Here is a 24,064-nt window from a genome sequence, read left to right on the forward strand (position 1 = left end):
AGTAGATTCCTGGAACCACTTTTAAGGAACCTCTTCGTCTGCTCATCCGGAGGAAGCAGCTCCTCATCCATTCAGGTTTTATCACAAGATTATACCAATTCATTCACATCTTCAGGCTCCTCTTCTAAGTCTAGTTTTCTTACTGTATTCACCACATCTGCAATTACTTCCTCTCCTGAAATATTGAACCCCTCAAAATCATCCATGAGGGTTGGAATCAGCTTCTTCCAAACTCCTGTTAATGGTGATATTTGATCTCTTCCTGTGAATCATGAATGTTCTTAATGGCATCTAGAATGGTGAATCCTTGCCAGAGGTTTTCAGTTTACCTTGCCCAGATTCATCAGAGGAATCACTATCTGTGGCAGCTGTGGCCTTAGGATGCGCGTTTCTTCAATAAGAAGACTTGAAAGTCAAAATGACTCCTTGATCCATGAGCTGCAGAATGGGTGTTGTGTTAGCAGGAGTGAAGACAGCATTAATCTTATTGTGCATCTCCATTAGAGCTCTTGGGTGACCCAAGTGCATTGTCAATGAGTAGTAATATTTTGAAAGGAATCTCTTTTTTTCTGAGCAGTAGGTCTCAACAGTGAGGCTTAAACTATTCACTAAACCATGTTGTAAATAGATGTGCTGCATCCAGGCTTTGTTGGTCATTTGTAGGGCAAAAGGCAGGATAGATTTAGCATAAATCTTAAGGACCCTAGTATTTTCAGGATGGTAAATGAGCATTGGCTTCAACTTAAAGTCACCAACTATGTTTGCCCCTAACAAGATAGTCAGCCTGTCCTTTGAAGTTTTGAAGCCAGGCATTGTTGACTTCTCTCTAGCTAGAAATCCTAGATGGTGGCTTCTTCCAGTATAAGGCTGTTTCATCTACACTGAAAATCTGTTGTTTAGTGTAGCCACCTTCATGACTTATCTTAGCTAGACCTTCTGGATACCTTGCTGCAGCTTCTACATCAGCACTTGCTGATTCACCTTGCACTTCATGTTACGAAGATGGCTTCTTTGCCTAAACCTCATGAACCCACCTCTGCTAGCTTTAGAGTTTTCTTCTACAGCTTCCTCTCCTCTCTTAGCCTTCATAGAATTGAAGAGAGTTTGGGCCTTGCTTTGGATTAGGCTTCGCCTTAAGGAAATATTGTGGCTGGTTTGATGATCTACCCAGACCACAAAAACTTTTCTGCATATCAGTAATAAGGTTGTTTTACTTTCTTACCATTCGTATATTCACTGGAGTAGCACTTTTAATTTCCTTCAAGAAGTTTTTCCTTTGCATTCACAACTTGGCTAATTGTTTGCTGGAAGAGGCCTAGCTTTCAGCCTATCTGAGCTTCCAACTTCCCTTCCTTACTAAGCTTGATCTTTTATAGCTTTTGATTTAAAGTGAAAGACGTGGGACTCTTACACTTGAACATTTAGAGGCCATTGTAGTGTTATTAACTGGTCTAATTTCAATATTGTTGGGTCTCAAGGACTAGGGAGGCCCAGGGAGAGGGGGAGGGAGAGAGATGGGGGGAACGGCTGGTTGGTGGAGCAGTCAGAACACACAAAACATTTATTGCTTAAATTCGAAGTCTTGTGTGGGCACAGTTTGTGGCACCCCAAACATCACAATGGTAACATCAAAAATCACTGCTCACAGATCGCCAGAGCAGATATAATAATAATGAAAAAAGTTCGAAATATTGTGAGAATTACCAAAAATGTGACACAGAGACATGAAGTGAGCAAATGCTGTTGGAAAATAGCACAGATAGACTCACTCAAAGCAGGGTTGCCAGAAACCTTCAGATTGTAAAAAAGCATAGTATCTGGGAACTGCGGTAAAGCAAAGCCCAGTAAAAGGAGGTTGCCTGTATACTCATACATTTGAAATAAAATTAGCTGAGCAATCACAAGTCAGATACAGACAGATGACGATTTTAATAGGAACTCAAAGAATAATGGAACATAAAAAATAGGTGATATTTTTTCCTGTATGCTAAATCAGTTTGTTACTGTCATAAAAGACAGTCAATATAAATTTGTTACATTACTTAATTATTATGTCCTTTTTATTCTAAGTCTTCTAATAATATATCAATGATATATGTATTTCTTGTGTTACACAGTATGAAACAAAATAGAAATGTCTTAAAATTTGCTTAATTTGTTACGTTTGTATCTCGAAAGCCAGTAGGATTCATACTTTTTTATATTTACTGTATGTGATTGATATGTTAAATGTTTACAGTGTTTGCATGCTTACCAAACCCTAAATTCAGTGCTTTGTATTTATCTTTTTTTTGTATTTAATATTGTCCTCTCTTTCTCTGTTCTTTTTGGTTGTTGTTGATTAGGGATTTTCAGTTTGGCCACATGGATGGAAATGACTATATAAATACCTTGCTGATGGAGTAAGTAAAATGCTAAATGACGAAATGATTTTGCTATCAACTCTATCAATTTTTTTTTTTTTTTTTTTGCCACACTGTGTGGCTTGTGGGATTTTAGTTCCCTGACAAGGGATTGAACCTGTGCCCCCTGCAGTGGAAGCACGGAGTCCTAACCACTGGACCTCCAGGGAAGTCCTGATTCTATCAAGTTTTAAATTTCTGTTTTTCAGAGACAGGCAGGACTAATAGCTGAAAAAAGCAAACCTTTGTATATGCTAATGCAGATATTCTCCCATTAAATATTTACTTTAGTTTTTAAATCTGTATTTGAAACTTATTAAACTTTAAAGTTCTCTATACTAAAAAAAAAAAAAACCTCCCAATTTAATGTTGACAATTTATAGTATTTTGGAAAGAAAACATCATTCAAAAACTTGTAAACTTTGTAGTTTCTGTTTAATATGAACCCTAAGTCAGTTTTAATGAATAAATGTAACTTAAGTAGAAAATTTTTAGCATTCAAGAATTGCTATTCTAGAAGAATTTAACAGACGAAAGTAAGTTTATAGGAAAACTTTGCAGCTCTAATATAATATTGATTATGCTTATGATGTAAAGATCTGATTTGTCACTTCAGAAAGTTAGATATTAGAAAACATTTACCAGACCTATACTGAATAAGTTTCAAATAAAAGCCTACTCTATTCAGCGGACGTTTAGTGAATATTTGCTGTAAGTCACACACTGTGTTTGGCATTGCACTGTTGATGCAAAAAAATGAGTAAATTATAGAGACCCTGTCTTCAGATGCTCACGGTCTGCTGGGTGAGACAGCACGGTGACTCCAGCACTGTGTGGGAAGGCCTGTGTGGTATGGAGCTCTGGAAGCACGGAGAGACCCAGCCACACCAAAATGCACAGCAAGGCGCAGGGGCTCAGGAAACGCTTGCCACAAGAGCCGGTAATTAAGGGAGAGTCTAATGAATGAGAAGTAGCTGAATGAAGAATGCAGCGAGGTTATTTCAGGCAGAGTGTAATAGCAAACACAAGAGTGTTTGGAAAATGGGTCTTAAAATAGCCTGGACGTGAAGATGGCGGAAGCCCTCCAGAGCTTTACCAACTCATAAACCCAGAATAACATTCATAACTTTCAGGTAAGAGCCTAAAATTACGAAGTAAAGTACCTTTATTCATTTATAATCAATTCATTATCCTTATTCCAATAAGAATTTGAGAGGGTTTACCAAAGACATAAAGTACCAGATGTAATATATAATGAAGAAATCAAGACAAAGGGAAATAAAATAAAGGATCTATACAATTACTAAAGGTACTTAAACAATTTGAATTTTTAATACTCAAGACAAAGTAGAAAAACATTGTTTATACATTTCCCGTCCCCTGTAGAATAACTGTTGCTTATAGGAGTATGGCTGACCTTGTAGAAACCTAAGAGAAATTGCTATGCTATATAATCTCATAAAGGGGGGGCACATTATAATAGAAATATATTTTTAATAGGATCTTTACAGTATATATAGTAGGGACTTCGATACAACCATTTATAATGTCCTTGGAGGCAAGCCAATAAAGTGATGCAGTAAAACATTTTGGGCAAGAGGCCAAAGCAATTTGCATCTGATAAATAACTCCTTGATTCAGGATAATATTCAGAATTTCTAGAGATGGATGGACATTCCTTCATGAGTATTATTTCTAATGTGAGTTGTGAGATAGAAGTTTTGCTGCAGTTATGGTCAGAGAACAATAATCTCTACCACCAACCTTATTGTTTGGTTTTTTTTAAAATTCATACTTGGCTTTTTTTTGAGAGAAGAGAGAAGGCATATAATGATGGCTATATAATAATCGAAAGTCCTTAACGAGCACTTACTCTGTGACCAACACTGTACTGAGTTGTCAATGTATGTTTTCTGACTTTTACACTAACTCAGTAAGGTATAAGTACTGTTATTTCCATTTTATATAGATGAGGAAATTGAAATTTCTTAGAAGAAACTCAAGGAAGTTAAATAATAAGCCAAAGGATGCTCGGCAAGTAAGTCAAAGAGATCCAGTCCTCAAATGCAGATCTCTCTTACTGCAAAATCTCCTAACTACTGTAAGATCAGTATTGACACATAAATTAGTAGAATTTAATAAGTATTGATGCCTAAAAGTTTTTAACTTAGGGCAGATACGTGATATTATATAAGATAGTTAACACTGTAGCGTTGACGATGCTTTTTGCTTTTTCTCAAAGTAAACAGGGTACTCTCAGACCTTTGGTCTATTAAATTATTTTGTGTTTGATTTTTGTGAGTATAGTTAAGAGGGAATAGGATGAGGTGCTATTTTTCATCGTTATTCATATGGAATTATTTCAGAACAAATTGTTTCTAGTTCAGCTGTGTGTTTAACTTTTTCATAAGATATATTTTTATAGGAAGACCAGGTTCTACTTCATTCCATAAAAATAGAATTTTGCTACTGATGCAGTATGATGATAACTAAACTGCTGTAAGTTAAAAAGTTGTCTCATGTTTTTATAAACAAGAATGAAGCTAAGATTTTTTTTTAGTTACAGTTAATTATTGCCTAACAATAATACTGGATAACAAAACACCCTGATACCCAGTGGCATAAAACAGCAATCCTTTATTCTCTCTCACTCGTCTGGGCTTGGCTAACCTTAGCCGGGTACAGCCAGACGTGGCTCCAAGCTGCCAGTTAGGTCCAGGTCTACCCTACGTGTCTTCCATGTCCTTGACCCTAGAGGGATATTTTCCTGGGGGATATTCTTCTCATGGCAATAGCAGAAACACAAGAAGGCAAGCACATTTCAAGCTTCTGCTTCAGTCATTTCTGTACCTTCCCACTGGCCAAACCACACGGCTGAGCCCAACATCAGGGATCATGTTTTGCCTCAAGAGAGAAGGACGTGGTGTGGGGAGGGATAGAGAATTATAAACAAGAAAGCAACCTCCTGGACCCAGTTACTTATGTGGTGATAATACAGTGCTATAAATTGTTTCTACTGTAGAGTTTTGTGCTTTTGCATAATACATTCATATAGACATATGAATAACCATAAATTGATAATGTAGGTGGCATACAGAATTAAGCACCTTTTTATGATTATGCAAAACCCTATTCTTGAAGGGATAAGAAATTATTTGAAGTAAATGACACATTAGTAATATTATGGTTTTTGTCTGCAAACTGAATTGACGTCTAGTATATCACTGAAGCACCCAAGAGGATGGGGTGATTATACCATAGGGTAGTAGGTGTTCAGAGAATTTGGAATAGTATTTATTGAATGTGTATTATGTATTGATATAAGGAATGTGCTGGATATTTAACTTGAATTTTCTCATTTAACTTCTGTAGCAAGATAGGTACCCTGCCCCCCACACCTTTATTCATTTATAAATGAAAAATATTAGACTTAAAGTTGTGGGAAAGCATCAGATCCGAACACAGGCAGTGTAACTCTGGAGACCATGCTGTTCCCTCTCTAGTTGCCTGAACGCCCTTTAACTGAGGTGGGCTGTATATGATTAAAGTGATGGTATTTAAGATAAACTTGTGGCCAGGAATTATATTGCCCAAAATTGATACTTCATACATAATAATTTTTATCCTTAGGTTTGATCGTGAATACTCATTTGTCTGATGTTGTATACTAATAGTTTTCATAAATGTTAATTTAGCTATTTTTTAAATTGATGCACAATTTGAATTTTTCTTTATGTAAACAAAGGAAGGCAAAGCTATTATAGCTCCCTCCTTTTGCACTTCTAGTTATTTAGATATAATTCAAATAAGTATCAGAATATTTGTTGTCTCTGTGTTTAACATGTATTTTGATTTCTTTTGTTTTTCTATTTTCAGTGAATTAAAAGTCCCAACTGTGGTTGTACTGAATACTTCAAACCAACAGTACTTTTTACTAGATAGACAGATTAAGAATGCAGAAGACATGGTCCAGTTCATTAATAACGTTTTGGATGGCACAGTAGATGTGAGTTTTTGCTTTAATTGCAATGGGGTGATGGGAGGAGGTGGAGGAGAAATGAGTTATGTTCTTCTGATTCTCAAAGAAAGAGTCGGCCATCACCCGGGGTGAGGGGCAGGCCTCCATCCTTGCTTCTCTCACATGATAGGCAGTCACCTTCCCCAGGACCTAAGTGGCAGAGGCTGCTAATGGGTGGAATGTTATTTGGAGGACATAGGTTGTCATAGTGATGGGGGGAGGTGTTACTGGCATTTAGAGTCAGGGACTAGGGATGCTAAGAGGTCTGCAGGGTACAGAGCTATCCGATAGTGAACTTCCTGACTCTTAGTACCTCTCTGGATTCAAGAATACAATTGCATTAAGTTACTTGGATTGGTTTTCTAAAAAACCTGTGATAGCACCACAGTTTCTTAAAAGATCAGGAAATGTATTTAAAACCAGCCCCAGTGGAGTGTTCCAAATAAAATCCTACAAAATATTTCTCAGAAATGATGAATGGATAATCTTAACTGTTTTTTTCTGTAAACCGTATTGCAGTGATTTTCAAACTGGGTTGTAGCCCGTATTAGAGGGTCATGAAATCACTTCAGCAGGTTGTGGCCAAAATGCATCTTAATTCAATAAACTAGAATAAAATAAGAAGAGAAGAGACTTCAGTGCTTTTGTGAAGTGTAATTATTACTTTGTGAGACTTGTTTCAGCTTTACACAAACTGTATTTGAAAGTTGCCTCACAGAGTAACAAGTATTTCTTCTTTGGAAACACTCTTGATCACTCATAGTAGGAATTTTATATTTGTGAAAATAACACTTGTTGAAATGATGCTCACCTGTATGAGTGAGAACCCTTCTATTTGTAAGTTAGTGAAATTCAAGGAATGAGCCAGACTTTAGGCATGGCTGAATGCAGGGATTTGATGGATTTTCATCCGGAATTTTTCTCCCTCTGCCTTCCAGCACTTTTTTCTTTTTGGGTTTCATCATCGGAGAGACTTTCCCTGCAGGACAGTGAGGATATCCTGCAGCAACTGTAACACTCTCAGCTAAACTGAAAAGCTGGGCAGGCCGGCACTTGGGTGGGTCAGCCTCAGCCGAGCTGCTTGGACTGTGATCAGGGAGGATGCATTTTCAGAGGAGAATCAAACCGTGTTCATACAAGAGAGCAGAAGGAGGGTGGGACAGAAAAACCAGTAAATATTTACTCCGTGGCTCTTTCAGGTGCTCTGTGTAATCTTTTGTAGTCAACTCTTGACCAGCAATTGTAAGATTATCTAACAGAAAAATGAAATAATAGTACTGAAATAACAATTGTTTTTTTCTTGTTAAATTTAAGGCCCAAGGAGGGGATAGCATTTTGCAGAGATTGAAAAGAATAGTATTTGATGCCAAATCTACTATTGTGGTAAGTTGTGACAGTGTGTTTAGTGTCACTAATAATTGAGACTATATCGGTATAAGGTAAAATCTGGAATTTCAAAGGATTCGGTAAAAATACATATTCTTAACTTGCAAGATAAGAACTAGTACATATTTACGTTAAGAAAAGATACTAATCAGGTGGATATTAAGTTTCTCCAATTATTCATTTCTGTATGATTGGTGAGTTAACTGGAATTCAGAATCACTGAACCTGGTAGCATGACTTAAAGTGTTTTTCAGAGTTTCTTTCCTCCTCCTGCCGTTCTCAGTCCTTGGATCTGAAGCCTTCTTGCTGAGAACTCTAAGAATCTCTCTTATGATCCCAGCTTCCACTGTCAGTCAGCCTGACTGCAGGGCAGCCCTCAATTTGTTGGAGCCTTAAACTTAGTTCTAGTTGTCTATCTTGAGCTCCTCCACGGGTATTTTCGTTCATTACGGCCAAAAGCAAAACAGAGCTAACCTTCTGTTGGTGGGAAGTAAAGTCACGCTAATAACTCATTAGTTGCTCCGTGCATCCTTCAGTTTGTCAGTGACCTTCTTTCTACGGATTGGGCCCTTATCCCATTATGTGTGGCCGCTGCACTAGCCTCCACTTGGTCTTCACGCTTCCTCTTGCCCTGCCTCCAGTCCTCTGCCTAATTAGTATCGCTAAAATAATCAGTTCTGATCACTTTCCTTCCCTTTTCCTGTGATGCCCCTCACAATTCTCTGTCTGTCTCACATATTCTTCTCCTCAGTCTTTGAGCTCACACTGTACCCTGGCCTGCCTTGTTCTTACGCTTAAATTTCTGCCTCAAAACACCTTTATTCTGTGATGCCTTTTTCCATTATCTCAATCCAAAGTGACCCTGCTCTCCTCTGAACTTGTCTATTTAGTTCTCAAGAGTTACAGTCACAATCCATAGAATATATTATAGTTGAAAAACCTATTCAGTTAAATTGCTTTTACTTTTCTGGGAGCCGAGGAGACAGTATATAAACTGAGGGAAATTATTAAGTTAATGTTGCTTTACTACTAACCAGACAAGTAAAAAATATTAAAAATGTTATGTGAAGAGAATATTGTATGGTCAATAACCACCCTTCTCCATAGCAGATTCCTATAGCCAGGATATAACTGTACAGCTCTTGGCACATAATAGCCATCTCAAAGAGACCTTTGTGATTAATGTGAGAAAAATAAACATCTTTTGAAAAGGTAGTGGACAATTTGGTGCCTTTTTCTGCTGCCAATAGCTGGTTATACATACACACATACATGGGTAGAAACGTTCTAAAGGGCCTTTCACATGATAGTCACAACGGAAATATTGACATTGATTCACTGGAACTAAAAGCAAGTTGGATGGCAGCAAGAGGAAGAAATCTGTAGTGGTTTTGAATTCATTTGTGCTTTTTATATCAGAATACAAATGAGGGATGTGACTATCTTTCCACAGTCTATATTCAGGAGCTCTCCAGTTATGGGCTGCTTTCTCTTTGGCCTGCCACTGGGTGTCATCAGCATCATGTGCTACGGCATCTACACGGCTGACACAGACGGGGGTTACATAGAAGAACGGTATGAAGGGTCCAAAAGTGAGACGCAAAGCCCAGAACCGGTAGAAGAGAGCAAAGAAAAACAGGAGCCCAGGAGTGGGGACTCTCTGGTGCCTGCAGTGCAAGAACCCAAAGATGTGTTAGAAAAGAAGAAAGACTGAGACTTTACCAAGATAAAATATTTCATAGGATTTCAAATTATTAAAGAGTCTATTCATTGAATTTAGACATTTAATCATGACCTTTACAGAAGAGAACATGGTGTTTGTATTTTGCTAACATCAACTGCATGGGTTATAAAATAGTCCTTCCGTAAATGGGGAGATGTTTGGAGCAAAGAGATGAAACGTTTGTCTAAAACATACAAAATCAAAACACTCCATCAAAGTTTACCTTATAGATGTTGTTCTACCAGATCAGTTCTATTTGCATGTTTCTCTATCTGAATATTCTGTGACAAAATTAAGATTCTTGGGCAGAATATTTAAATTGGCCAGGCAGGTAGAAGATACGTGTGTGATAGAGAAAAATAACACCTCCACCTCCTACCATCCATTCTCCTCATGTTTTGGATAAGATTTATATGGACAAAATTAAGTCTTTAAAATTTAGGCACTTTAAGGAGAACTAATAACTTTTTCCAAGGATCAAATTAAGATTATGAGATAAAATAATTTGGTTTTATACAGCATAGTGATTTTATTTTGTTATTTTTAAAGGAGAGGAAATGTTACTTTTTACCTTTATACTCAGTTACATTATAAAACTTTCATACGGGCCTATATCGTGGGAAAAAAAATAGTCTTATGTTTAATCTTTGCAGCAGAAACAGGATTTACTTGGATCAGTGATTTCAAATGATGCCCTGGACACTGAGAAGGTGTCTCAGCCAACACTGCAGGAAGGGAGGGGGGTCTCTGTCACCCCTACACTGCTTTAGCCAGAACAGCATACTTTTACTTCTCTGTTTTATATATTGGGATTTCGTCTAAAATTTTTTCTTTGGTAAAAAGCTCCTGCTGCTTTTTAAAAAGTAATATATATCATGTTTTTATTTTATGGTATGGTAACTTTATAGTAATTTATAATCTAGTGTGTGTGTATGTATATCTATATATACACATACACACATACATATACACATATGAAATTTATTGACATACATCTGTTATGTAATATTATGGGCGTGTCTGTGTTCATAATGAGTAATGAGTGGCATAATCAGCCTGTTAAAGAAACTTCATGTCCAGTGATTAAAGACATCTGCCAGTTACCTTCTCCGTCCTCCCTGTTGTTATCCATTTCAGCTAATGACCTCTCATCTTCTCTCCATAACGGAATGACATAGGAATTCTATCCCAAGTTATGTACAAAAACTGGTGTCTTTTAAATAACAGTGTGGTATGTTTATGGTAGATTAGTTTATGTTTGAGACCTTCATTTTAGCTAAGTTTAGGATTTTTATTAAGTGACTATAATCTGGGTGGTTATTCATTGAGTTATGAAACATTTTTAAATGTTTCATCACTTTAAAACTATGTAATTCATGGTCCTGATAGTGAAGCTGTTTAGGGCTGTGGTCCCCAGGGCAGCCTGGGGCTATTTCTGATGCCAAGCTGATCACTACTAACCCGAGGCTCTTGTGCTTTTGTCCTAAGGAGTTACTAGGAATTGCTCTCTCGTACCTTTCAGTATATAGTCATTACTTGTTCTTGATGTTTGGCGCCCCATTATTATCATTTTTATAAATGAAGCACGTATGCAGTCCCAGGAAATTGCACGAAATACTAGAATGAAATGTTATTCTTAAATGGAAACTGGAGATAAATGCTGTTAATTTAACAAGGAAATTTCTCTCTAAAGAGTAATGAGAGAGTCTTTTGGAAAATAGATATTAATGTTGGCAGCAGTCAAGCTTATTTTGCAGCTGTGAAAAGCTTAGCTAAATACAGATGCCTCACGTTAGTCTCGGCCTGGTAGGGAAGTTACAGCTTAGCCACTACCAGTGACAGGAGGAAGCTGTAAAAATGTCATGGCTTCTTTCTTCATGTTTATCACTAACAGATGTCTGTTATCTGCGTGGTTTTGTCTTTTGTCAAGCACACCTATAAATTAAAGACCAAAACAGGGAAAAGAAAAAAAAAGGAGCAAAGCTTAATATGTATCAACAAAGTCCAGTGTTCTTTGTATTTCGAGATTTTCTTGTCTATAAATTAATGCCTTAGTTCTCTGTTATCTTTTTTCACAACACTATACTATTGCCCCATATTCTTATTTGTGTTTTCAGAATGTGTCTATTTGGGAAACAAAAAGTGTAGATGGTTTGTAAGTGAATAATTTTTTTTTTATTAAAATTTTGCTTTTTACTTGTCTCTACTTTAGGATATTGTCACAATATCCTCACAAAACAAGTTGAAAGTTTTTGCTCACTAGTATGGTTTTCCCCTCAATGTGATAGCAGCGTTTACTAGAAATGCTGTTTTCGTTTTAGGAAAAATTACTTCAAAATAAAGGAAGGTTTCTTAATGAATCTTGTAGAAGAACATAGATATCATCCTAATTCAGTGATGAATCTCACTGTGATTACATATCAATAGGGGGAATACCCTTCAGTAAGTCGGAGTTTTGCCTTCTCTTTAAGTTGCAATAAAGTTCTGTTTCTGACTTCTAATATTCAAGATGCTAGATGCTTGCTGTTGCTGAATCTGGTGCTCAGACAGATTTTAAAGATATTTCAAAGAGAGAAAGTGCATGTTTTTATGGAGCAGTGCACCTCATTATAGCTTGCCGTCCTTTTTGTTTCATTGTATACGTTAATATTTCTCTATATCTGAAACTTAGGTGGATTAGACCTGGAGTTTTCACTTGCTTCTTCATACATAGTGCTCCCTGGTATCTGAGTTAGAAATAACGTGAAGAGCCAAATGTCTAGTGGCTGAAGGACGGGTCTATATGAATAGTAAATAGTAAAACAATTAGCTATATTGTTTTCATTCAGTGGATATTTGTTCTTGTTGATATTTCTTGTGTTTTGTTTCAGGGGCTTTTGGGTTTTGATTTTGCAAAAAGTAATTTAAATATTTTCATCTTTGCTTCATATGATATGGAAGTAGGACAGGGAAAAATCACTCAGCTATTCTTTTTATATAGAGAGTGTTCAAATAAACAAGTGTAGGATGTTAAGACTATCAATTAATTGGTGGGATTAGGTTTGCCATTTTATTTTTATAAATATATATTTTTTCTGAATGTGTCTGAGTCCAAGAGTGGGCAAAAAATAATTTTCTACTTTGGACTAATCTATAAAGGGTTTTGAAGGTTTGTGTTACTAACGCGTTGAATTCATGATATCCTGCCTTAAGGCACCAATTGTAAATCTTCATTTTTCTAAAATAAATTAATTGAAAACATGTAACCGTTTGTTATTTTTACCATTTATCTTTTGGTTGTCTGGGATGTAAATAATTCTCTATGCAAAGCAAAAAGGACAGTTGAGACTTCATCTTCCACAGTGGGTTTTTTTTTTCCCTTTTATTAATTGTAAGTTATTTGTAATTATAGAAACATAGTTTTAAAATTTAAACAGACTTGATAGAGATAAGATTGTAATCTAATTCTTTCATATTGAAGGTGAAGAACCTGAGATTCATAGGTTTGATATATTTTGTATTTGTAAAACCTGACCATTTTCAATATTAATTACAGAGTTTAGAGCTAGAATAATTGGATTTGAGTCCTTGATCCAACTGCCAGAGTGTCATCTTGGACACAACACAACCACCCCTCACTTTCACTGTCACTAAAATGGGAATCTAAAGCCTCAAGGTTTTCTTTTTTAAAATAGCAAACAAATGGGGAAAGTATATTATGAAAAAACAAAACTTTATGCAGATTAATGTTTTGTCATTTGTTTTTCCCATTTTATGCCATGAGCATATCTTTTAGTGAGAATCACTCTGGCAAAGGAATAACAGCCACAGAATTGGTTCCACATAGCCTGTGGATGTGTGCAGACTGACTGGTTAGGACGGGCCTCTTCTGATAAGAGCCCTCAACTTTTTTCTAAGTCCATGCCTATAAACAGAAAAGATGTTTTAAACAGGTAGTAAAAAAGGGGGCTATTATTTTGTTGCAGTTTATCCTTTCAGCAAATGTTTATTACATGTCTTCTACGTACTCCTGAGGATACAGCCATAAAAGGCAGTCACAGCCTCAGTCCTCATGGAGTTTTTAGCTGCAATAACTGGTACTCGGGCTTACTTCAAGCGCTCATTTGTAAGTTTTCTACTTTTCTGTTTTTCTTAGTTTCCCTTCTCATATAATTTGTTGTTCAGCATCTAACTGTTGCTATTAGATCTTTGGGATCTTTGGGACTCCGAGGGTAGGAGACCAGGACAATACAGCTGGCATCAGTATGAAGGGTTGGGATTTACTCAGCGTGTCTGTGACTGTCTGTGGGTGGATGACATGGAGGGGGAGCAGTTCAACGTGAGGGAGCTCTGGACGAAAGCAATCTCCAGGGACACAGCCGGCTTCCTGGGGGTGGTCAGAATCCCCACGTGGAAAATATGTAAACATAAGCCGGCATAAGGCCACAAATGCAAGCACTAAAGCCACCCTCTACACTGACGTTCACAACCGTCCCTTCCCTTTCCAGCAAAAAGTCCCAAAAGAGTGTCGGCCAGCTTTTATATGGTAAATTTTAGTTGGGTGGATGAAGCAGTCAAGTGAAACTGATGAATATGTAATAGGAACTGAGGATATTTTTCCTCTCATTCAGAGTTTTCACATCGATCCGGCATCCCTGTCTTTTTCATCACTAGGGTCACTTAAAGATTTATGGAACAGTGGTTTTCTTCCTTCGAAGTTGTTTGATGCTCTGCAGTTTCTGAACATATGTTTGACGTTAGTAGAAATTCTATATCAAACCATAAGAATCCAGTCACAACTACAGTAAATGATCAGATTTTAATGACTCATACAATGACATTTATTATTTTGATGTTGTACACTCAAAACTAATCTGTGTAACTGATATATCTGTGTTAAATTCCTTTGTCTCCTTTTTATTCTTAAACTTACTGTTAAGGAAACTATAAGATTCTGAATTGGCATTATTGAGACTTCTGGACTGTATGACTTTTCCAAACAATACTTTATTGTTCTAAACCAAATAATTGATAGAAGGACTTAATAGTAAAGATTTTTGTAAAGAAAAAGATTACTCCCTTTTTGTACAACAGGTGATTTTGAAAGGAGTAAAAGAATTTACAAAATTCACCCTATTTTTGGACATAGGTTAATTTCACATTTTTAATAAAAACTAGGTAGTTTAGTTTTCAGGATTATCATATAAACCTCTTTTGCCCAAATTATTACGCTTACTACAGTCTATTCCTCTCAGTTGACAGTATGATCTCAAATTGTGAATTGCTGGCCTTCAAAATAATGAGTTTTTCTCTATGGTCCTTGTAAATACATAGAGTGATTTAAATATTAACTGTGAAGCATAATGGTAATTTCCACAGGTGCCTAAGGACCTCTAGGAAGATACACCGGGAACATTTTTTTTCTAGAAAGATCCAGTTATTTATTAAATTATGGAGGAAAGTTGTTGATGATTAATCTTTTTTTTAAATTTTTTTTTTACATCTTTATTGGAGTATAATTGCTTTACAATGGTGTGTTAGTTTCTGATTAATATTTTTAAATGTATAGTATGAAGTATAGTTTAAAGAGCCTTTGGAGATAAACTGCGGTTGATATCTGAGTAGAATCGCTCAATAATTGTTTAAATCTGAACAAGTCACTTAACCTCCCTTGCTCATTATCTCTGATGGGGGGGCAGTGGCTTGTCCCCCCCCCCCATTCCCTTCTCAGGAGTGAAGTTGGGAACCTTAAACTCGGTGGTGTTATCATGTATGTGCATAAAGAGGCTGAAGTTTTATGGGACTCGGTAGAAAAATGTCAAGACGTTAGGGTGTGTTGGCCACTGCCCGTGATCTTCGGGAAGGTCCTTATAGGAAAGAGACAGCATGGGAAAACAGGAAGGGAGCATACAGCTCTGCAGAGAGCCTTCTCCCTGAAGCCAACAGTATGTGACTGAGGTAACCATTTTCCTTTTTTACTTGCAAAAGCCAAGTTCCTTGCTTCAGGATTAATTTAAGAATCACTCACATACGGCCACAGGGAACAATAGTTTAAGAGTCTCCTGACCACGTTGCTCACTCTACTGCCAAATGCTGATCTCCTAGCTCTCTATCTGGAAAAACACGGTATTTCCAGGAAGTAGTAAGTGCTGTATGTTGTTTTCTTATCTAAATTTCTGTGGGGAAAAGGATTTCAGTAAATGATGCTAAATCAGTTGGCTATCCCATGGGGAAAAAGAGTGACCACTGATTGATCCCACCTAACACCATACACAGAAATTAATTCAAAATGGATCATAGACCTAAATACGAAAAATTTTCTTAGAGAAAATCTTCCTGACCTTTGGTGTAGAACAATTGCTTAAAGAGGATACAAGACGACTAACATGAAAAAAAGTATCAACTGAATCTCATTAGAATTAAGAATTTCTTTTTATCAAAGGACACCATTAGGCAGTGAAAAGAAAGATGTTCACAATTTTTACATCTACCAAAGGACTTCTATCCAGAATATACAAAGAACATTTGTAAATCAATAAGGAAAAGACAACCGATGTAAACAATGCACAAAGGATGGGAATAGGAACTTTACAAAAGAGAATTTCCAAGTGGTCAATGAGACTACTAGCAGGTACTCAATATCACTCCTCATTCAGTCTCTTGATTTTAAAAATCTCACAAATCTGTATCTCCAGCTTGTATATCTGACTTGACATCTCTACTTGGGTGTTTAATAGGCAGTTCAAACACCGTGTCCTAAACACTTTGATTTTCCACCAAATGCCTGCTTTTACTCAGTCTTTCTCATCTCAGTAAATGGTAACTTCGTTTTTCTAATTACTCAGGTCAGAAACCCTGGATCTATCCATAGCTTCTTTCCTTCAACACCTGATATCTAATCTGTGAGAAATTGTTAGCTGTATCTCTTTTTAAAAATTTATTTATTTTATTTATTTTTGGCTGCGTTGGGTATTCATCGCTGCGCACGGGCTTTCTCTAGCTGCCGCGAGCAGGGGCTACTCTTTGTTGCGGTGCGCGGGCTTCTCATTGCAGTGGCTTCTCTTGTTGCGAAGCACGGGCTCTAGGCACGTGGGCTCAGTAGTTGTGGCTCACGGGCTTAGTTGCCCCGCGGCATGTGGGATTTTCCTGGACCAGGGCTCGAACCCGTATCCCCTGCATTGGCAGGCGGATTCTTAACCACTGTGCCACCAGGGAAGCCTTAGCTGTATCTTTAAAGAAGTCAGGCTTCACACCATTTTCCAGGTTCCCATCTCTATTCAGGCTGCTGTATCCGTTACCAGGCTTTGCTGTTCCACCGTTGCCTGACTGCAGTCCACCATCAAAAGAGCAGCTAAAGGGATCCTCTTAAAATACAAGGAGGATCGTGGCATTTGTCTGCTCAGAACATTCCAGTGGCTTCTTATCTTACTCAGCATAATACCCATGTTTTTGGTTATGTTATTGGTTGAAATATGTCCCCCAAACTTCATACATTGAAGTTCTAACCCCTAGTGCCTCAGAATGTGACCTTATTTGGAAATAGGTTTGTTACAGATATAATTAGTTAGCATAAAGTCATACTGAAGTAGGGTGAATCCTAATTCAGTATGACTGGTGTCCTCACAAAAAGGGATATTTGGGGACAGACACACATGCAGGGAGAATGCCATACAAAGATTAAGGCACAGATTGGAGTGATGCTTTTACAAGCCAAGGAACACCAAAGATTGCCAACAAACCACCAGAAGCTGGGAAAGAGACATGGAATGGATGCTCTCTCGCAGCCTCAAGAAGTAACCCTGACAACATCTTGACCTTTGACTTCTGGCCTCCAGAAGAACAGTGAGGCAGTAAAATTCTGTTATTTAAGCCACCCAGTTTGTGGTACTCTGTTACGGCAGCCCTAGCCAACTGATACAGCCTATAATGCTTTTTCTCAATCCCCACTCATTACCACTTTTCTCTCTTCCCTACCTCCCCCCTCCTCTTGTTCATTCCATTACAGCCTTCTGCCCCTCGCTGTTCCCCAAACCCACCAAGCAGGCTTCTTTGTCCTTGCTGTTCCCTTTGCCTGGAATAATGTTCTCCTGGATGTCCTCACAGCTCACTCTCTCCTTATTTTAGGTTACCTACCCATTAACACCTTTATTAACCAGTCTGTATGGATTACACCTCCTGGCCTCCCACTTTCCCTAACCCCTTTATTCTGCAGCTTGATTTTGTATAAGCTCTTCTTTATAATATTATCCATTGTTTGTTGCCTGCTTCCCCTCTCAAATACACAATAAATGTAAGCTCTGAATGGTCAGACTTTATTTTTTTTCAAGGCTATACTCCCAGTTGCTAAAACATGCTTGGCATGAACTATGCATTCAGTAAAGACTTGTAGAATGAATGAATGAGTAACTGAATATAGTGTATTTATATAATGATGTATTTATCATTAGGGTGTTAGAGTTGAAGGTTTCTGATTTTTTAACAAATCAAAAGCACACATTTTTAGTTGAAGATATTAAATGCATGTTCCAAAAGTATCTAAATGCTTAATGACTTAAGCAATTAAAAAAGATAATTAACATAAAAGAATCATAAGCTTTGGAAATATTTTTGTATTTATAAAACATGTAAAATATGTATTAATATGGAAGATTGTTATATTATTTACCTTAGGATCTAAAATCTTAAAATCTATATGGTCACTGAAAATAAGAATAGATGAGAGGCAAGAACATGGAAACTTTTAGGTAATCAGACATTTTCCGCCCCTCAAATACAATGGAAAAATAAATATCTCTTCTGCAAATGTCCATCTAAAATTGTTAAGACTTTGTAATAATTACTATATTTTAAGTCAAGGATTCTTAACGAGTAGGACTTATCAGGGATTCTTAACCAGCAGGGCTTATCAGAATTACAAGAGCATCGATTGCCTCAGATGAAATATACATAAATCCTAGAAAATCTATTTGGTTGGTCTTGGATGAACTTCTGCTTGAAGCCAGAACAAAGAGAAAAAAACCTTCCCCGGTTGATTTCGACGTGTACTCCACGTGGTGAACCAATGGCTTACCTGATTAGTAAGAGGGGTCAGAGTGTCAGTGCCTTTGAGAGAAGTTGTATTTTTTGTGATTTCCTTGTGAGCCTTCAGAAGTCAAAGACGGTGCAAGAGCATGACATGCTTCAATAGCCCCATTGTGACCCCTCGGCCTTGGCCGACTGAGAGTCAACTCACTGGCATAGCAGTAGCAGCTTCAGGAAAGTGATTTTTATTCTTGAACACAAGAAAGTAGGTTATGTGCAGCTGGGATGATTTACTTCTCATTTCCCCTCAAGATGAGCGATGGCTCAGGGGACTGAAATCAACCCCTTCTGTAAGGGGGCGTGTGAGACGGGAGGTCTAAGGAGATATGACCCTCAAGGTTTCAAACTTTCACTTCATCCTCATGAGTCATTTGTTTGGAAAATGAAATTTAAAATGCAAAAGTATATGCACAGTTGTGCTTCTTGCTTCTACACAATTTAATGTAAAACAAGATTTTATGTGACCAGTAGCTGTTCCCAAATATAAATTGTGTGCCAAGATGTCCACTTAGTAATGTTAAGACCAAAGCCAGAAACAGCCAAAGCACAGCTCTGCAGGAGGGCATTTCTGCTGGACCACCCTATAGTGCAGTGCAGTTCTAGATAATGGGACTCCTGTGCTCAAGAATAGTTTCTTCACTAGGAAATTGGATTATTTGACTTCAGACTGTAGAATAATAAGAAAACACGAGGAACTAAAATTTCCAGTGCCCATGCAGTGATGCCCATTAGAAAGAGAAGAGATGGTACCATGGCTTTGCCCCAATAACTCTGCTTTTCATCAGTTTTGGGTGTTCTAGCTTTTTTAAAAAAACACGTTATAAAGACTTCTTATTGTGTATATTAGAAAGAAAAATAAGTAAGGCAAATGTGGCTCAATGTTTACAATTGATAATTCTAAGTAAAGGACATATGGGTATTATGTACCCTTCACCTAGAATCACCAGTTGTACTATTCTGGCAACTTTTATGTAGGTTTAAAATTTTTCAAAATGAATGTCGGGGAAAAAAGTAGAGTAGGCCTTATAGTAAATTCTTGTTTCCTTGTGATAATCTTGGCAATACATCGAGATTTTTTTTTTTTTGAACACTCATAAATTACTTTCCAACACTTGCTTTCAGCTCAGATCCCAAGTTTGAGTAAAATTTGCTCTGAAAGTCCTCAAAACGCAGAAACATAAAAATATTTTCTTTAAAGCCCCACAGGGGGTCAGCAAACCTTTTTTTTCTGTAGACGGCCAGATAATAATTTAGGCTTTGAGGACCACATATGGACTCTGTCACATATTCTTTACTTTTTTTAAACTCTTAAAAAATGTAAAAATATCTTTTAGCTCAAGCCCTCTTCAAAAACAGGCTACCTGCTGGATTTGGCCAGCACACCATAGCTTGCCTGGTACAGAGTATTTACCAGATCAATAGCTACCTACCAGATACAAGGGGATGTGTTCTGTGCTCCAGCAAAGAAATCACATCCGGAACAGCAGCTGCAGTTGGAGTCACCACCTGATTAAATTTTCAATAATCTACTTTCATTCTTCAGTACCCATCTGTTTTCTATACAGGCACAACAGGCGACTTGAATGGAACCACCATTTTTTTAAGTCCTTGATGACAGCAGTAAGTTCTGCAGTCCCTCCAGGAATGTGGTATTGCCTTTGGTTTACTATTTTCAAAGGCAGAGCCTTTGAAAGGGGGAGGGGGAGAGGGAATGAGTGGGAGTTTGGGATTAGCAGATGCGAACTATTATATATAGAATGGATAAACAACAAAGTCCTATTGTATAGCCCAGAGAGCTATATTCACTATCCTGTGATAAACCATAATGGAAAAGAATATGAAAAAGAATATATATGTATAACTGTTCATTTTGTTGTACAGCAGAAATTAACACACATTGTAGATCAACTAAACTTCAGTAAAATATAAAAAAAAAAAGTAAAAACAAAACCAGAAGACAAAGGCAGAGCCAGTTTGAATGGCTTCCATTTAACTCTCCCAGTCACAGCCCTCGCTCCATGGTCAGATAACATGTGGAGATCCTGTGAGCTGCTATACATTATTTCTTTTTTTTTTCTTTCTTTCTTTCTTTTTTTTTTTTTGGGGGTACGCGGGCCTCTCACTGTTGTGGTCTCTCCCGTTGCGGAGCACAGGCTCCAGACGCGCAGGCTCAGCGGCCATGGCTCACGGGCCCAGCCGCCTCCGCGGCATGTGGGATCTTCCCGGACCGGGGCACGAACCCGTGTCCCCTGCATCGGCAGGCGGACTCTCAACCACTGCGCCACCAGGGAAGCCCTCATAAAAAGTTTTAATGAAGTATAATCTATAAAAATACTGAATCACTATGCTGTGCACCTGAAACTAATATAATATTGTAAATCAACTATCCTTCAATCAAAAAAATTCTCTTGTGGCCCATCCTAATGAGAGGCATACAGGAAAGGGAATTCTGGAAAATGCTTTTCAGCCTAGCCAAGTAGATGCATAAAAAAACCATCTCATGTGGTTATATAAATCTTATTCTTTGTGACAGTTTTATTGATACAAAAACTGCACATATTTAATGTTACAATTTGATAAATCTGGACATATGCATGTACCCATGAAACCATCACCACAATCAAGATAATAGACACAGCTGTCATCTCTGAAAGTTTCCTCATGCCCTTTTGTTTTATTTTGATTTTTATACTAAGAACATTTAAGATGAGATCTATCTACTCTCTTAACAAACTTTTTAAGTACCCAATACAGTATCGTTAATTATAGGCATGATGTTACACAGCAGGTCTCTAGAAGTCATTCATCTTGCTTAATTGAAACTTAATACCCATTGAACAACTCCCTATACTTCTTTCAGTTCTATTGTACATTAAGACTTTCAAACCACTGTATCATTCATATTTCATTTGATATTAGCAAAGTGAAAGGTGCAGAATTATTTTCACATTTTTAAAACGAGAGTAGTAAAGCTCTAGAAGGTTTAATGATGTGGGTAGTGAAATTAAACAAGAAAATTTTTGACTTGTCAACTTGTAAAATTCACCTTATATAAAAACTCCAATCTTCCAACGTATAGAGAGCACTCAGAACACCTATAACTCTGAACATTTCATTATTATCTTCCATATTATTACATCATCAGATGTGAAGAAGACTGCCTTAAATAGAACTATTATTACAGAGATTATTTTTTAGTTGTCTAATAATGTATGTTTTAGATGCTACAAAATCATCCATTATTATTAACTTTATGATTAGATTTACCTTTATGTTTACTAATCTCTTTGCTCACAAGCATCCCATGTCTTGTGCCTTTATTGTACATTAATTTTGTACTACTATATTACATTTTTAAAGTAGCACCTTTAGTGGAATTCTGGGAGTAGTAAATATATAGTATTACTAGACAGTAAATATATATAGTTTTAGCTACTGCTAAATTACATATGTCTACTACTATATGACATATAGAATATGGGTTTGAACAAACGTATAATGACGTGAATCCCACCTCATAGTATCCCACAGAGTATTTTTTTTAACATCTTTATTGGGGTATAATTGCTTTACAATGGTGTGTTAGTTTCTGCTTTATAACAAAGTGAATCAGTTATACATATGTTCCCATATCTCTTCCCTCTTGCGCCCACAGCGTATTTTAACTGCTCTAAAAATCCTCTGTGCTCCATCTAGTCATTTCCTCTCCGCCCCCACCAACCCCTAACCCAACCTCTGGTCTTTTACTGTCTCCTTAGTTTTGATGTTTCCAGAATGTCATATAGTTGGAATCATATAGGGTGTAGCCTTCTCAGATTGGCTTCTTTCACTCAGTAATGTGCACTTAAGGTTCCTCCAGGTCTTTTCATGGCTTGATGGCTCATTTCTTTTTGGCCCTTGAATAATAAGTAGCTCATTGTCTGGATATACCACAGTTGATTTATCCATTCACCTACCGAAGAACATCTTGGTTGCCTCCAAGTTTCAGGAATTGTGAATGAAGCTGCTGTAAACATCCACGTGCAGGGTTTTTGTATGGACATGAGCTTTTAGCTCCTTTGGGTAAACACCAAGGAGCATGATTCCTGGTTCATATGGTAGGAGTATGTTTAGTTTTATAAGAAACTATTAAACTGTCCTCCAAAGTGGCTGCACCATTTACATTTCCACCGGCAATGAACGAGAGTTCTTGTTGCTCTACATCCTCGTCAGTATTAGACGTTGTCAGTGTTGTAGATTTTGGCCATTCTCATAGATGCATCATGCTATCTCATTGTTTTTTGTTTGTTTGTTTGTTTGTTTTTTGCGGTACGCGGGCCTCTCACTGTTGCGGCCTCTCCCGTTGCGGAGCACAGGCTCCAGACGCGCAGGCTCAGCGACCACGGCTCACGGGTCCAGCCGCTCCGTGGCACGTGGGATCTTCCCGGACCGGGGCACGAACCCGCGTCCCCTGCATCAGCAGGCGGACCCCCAACCACTGTGCCACCAGGGAAGCCCTATCTCATTGTTTTAATTTGCATTTCTCTGATAACATATGATGGGGAGCATCTTTTTATATGTTTCTTTGCTGATGATCATGTTTTGATTTTTGTACAGTGAGTACAGCTTCAATCCTCTAGGTACCCTTTTTGGGATTAAACCCCCAATCTGTGTGTGCATGTGTTATAAATGTATTTTTCATGATAATCTCTATGGGGTTAATACCTTCTTTGTGTGTTTTGGAGTACAACAGTCCTATTCAGTATAGCAATTCAATTCTTATATGTATTACATATCTAGCAAATGAAGAAGTCTATAATTTTCTAACATAATTATTAAATTGCTTCTCTGTTAAAAATTGGGAAAGATCTAGTTGTTACAGGGATTGAAACAGTACATTTTAGAAAGGCTCTAGCACTTAAAGCTCCAACACAAGAATTATATCTATGGATTCCTACTGGAAAGTCATATTTCATGGGACTGAATCCTTATTCAATTACTCCCTAGTTTTGTTACCTTGAGAGGGTTACTTATCTGTAAATGGAAGCAATTAATATTATGGACTTGAGTAATAAATGATAATATAATGTATCATTCAGCATTTACTTTGCACAAATTAAAACACTTAATACATCTTAGCTGCTAGTATCATTATCATCAAATTTACCACAACTACCATCCCCTCCACCTAGTCAGTTGCAACTTAAACAAATAATATATTCTTTCTGTTCTCCTAGAGAATTAAGGGGAAGATATAAAAATGGTAATTTAACTTGCTATATTTTTGCATTGCCTGTCTTCAATAGTTAATGTGAAAATTAATGTGATTAAAGAGTTTTTAGTATAATTCACTCTTTTTTCTTTTTGTTAGGCTTAGCTTCCTTCCTATCCTTTAGCCAGCTTATCTCATTTTATTTGACTTGTTTTATAATAAGTTGTGCCTGAAAATAGAGTCAACACACTGGAATCAAAACTACTCTTATTGCATGTCAACTT

General features: G+C 37.2%; 1 protein-coding gene across 2 annotated transcripts in view; it reads left to right on the forward strand.

The window, feature by feature from the left end:
- Nucleotides 1-12,765, forward strand: part of TMX3 (thioredoxin related transmembrane protein 3) — a 51,120-nt gene extending 38,355 nt beyond the window's left edge. The window contains exons 13-16 of one of the 2 annotated variants that reach the window (XM_029228987.1): nt 2,346-2,402; nt 6,279-6,408; nt 7,735-7,803; nt 9,260-11,476. In XM_029228987.1, coding sequence (XP_029084820.1) covers nt 2,346-2,402; nt 6,279-6,408; nt 7,735-7,803; nt 9,260-9,520 — 517 coding nt within the window. In that variant the 3' untranslated portion in view covers nt 9,521-11,476. Of the gene's footprint in view, nt 1-2,345; nt 2,403-6,278; nt 6,409-7,734; nt 7,804-9,259 lie in introns of both variants that reach the window. The other variant, XM_029228994.1, reaches the window with a different exon arrangement.
- The last annotated feature ends 11,299 nt before the right edge of the window (nt 12,766-24,064 follow it).

This window comes from Monodon monoceros, unplaced genomic scaffold (genome assembly GCF_005190385.1).
Source record: "Monodon monoceros isolate NGI ecotype Baffin Bay Population unplaced genomic scaffold, NGI_Narwhal_1 Super_Scaffold_1, whole genome shotgun sequence".
NCBI lineage: Eukaryota > Metazoa > Chordata > Mammalia > Artiodactyla > Monodontidae > Monodon > Monodon monoceros.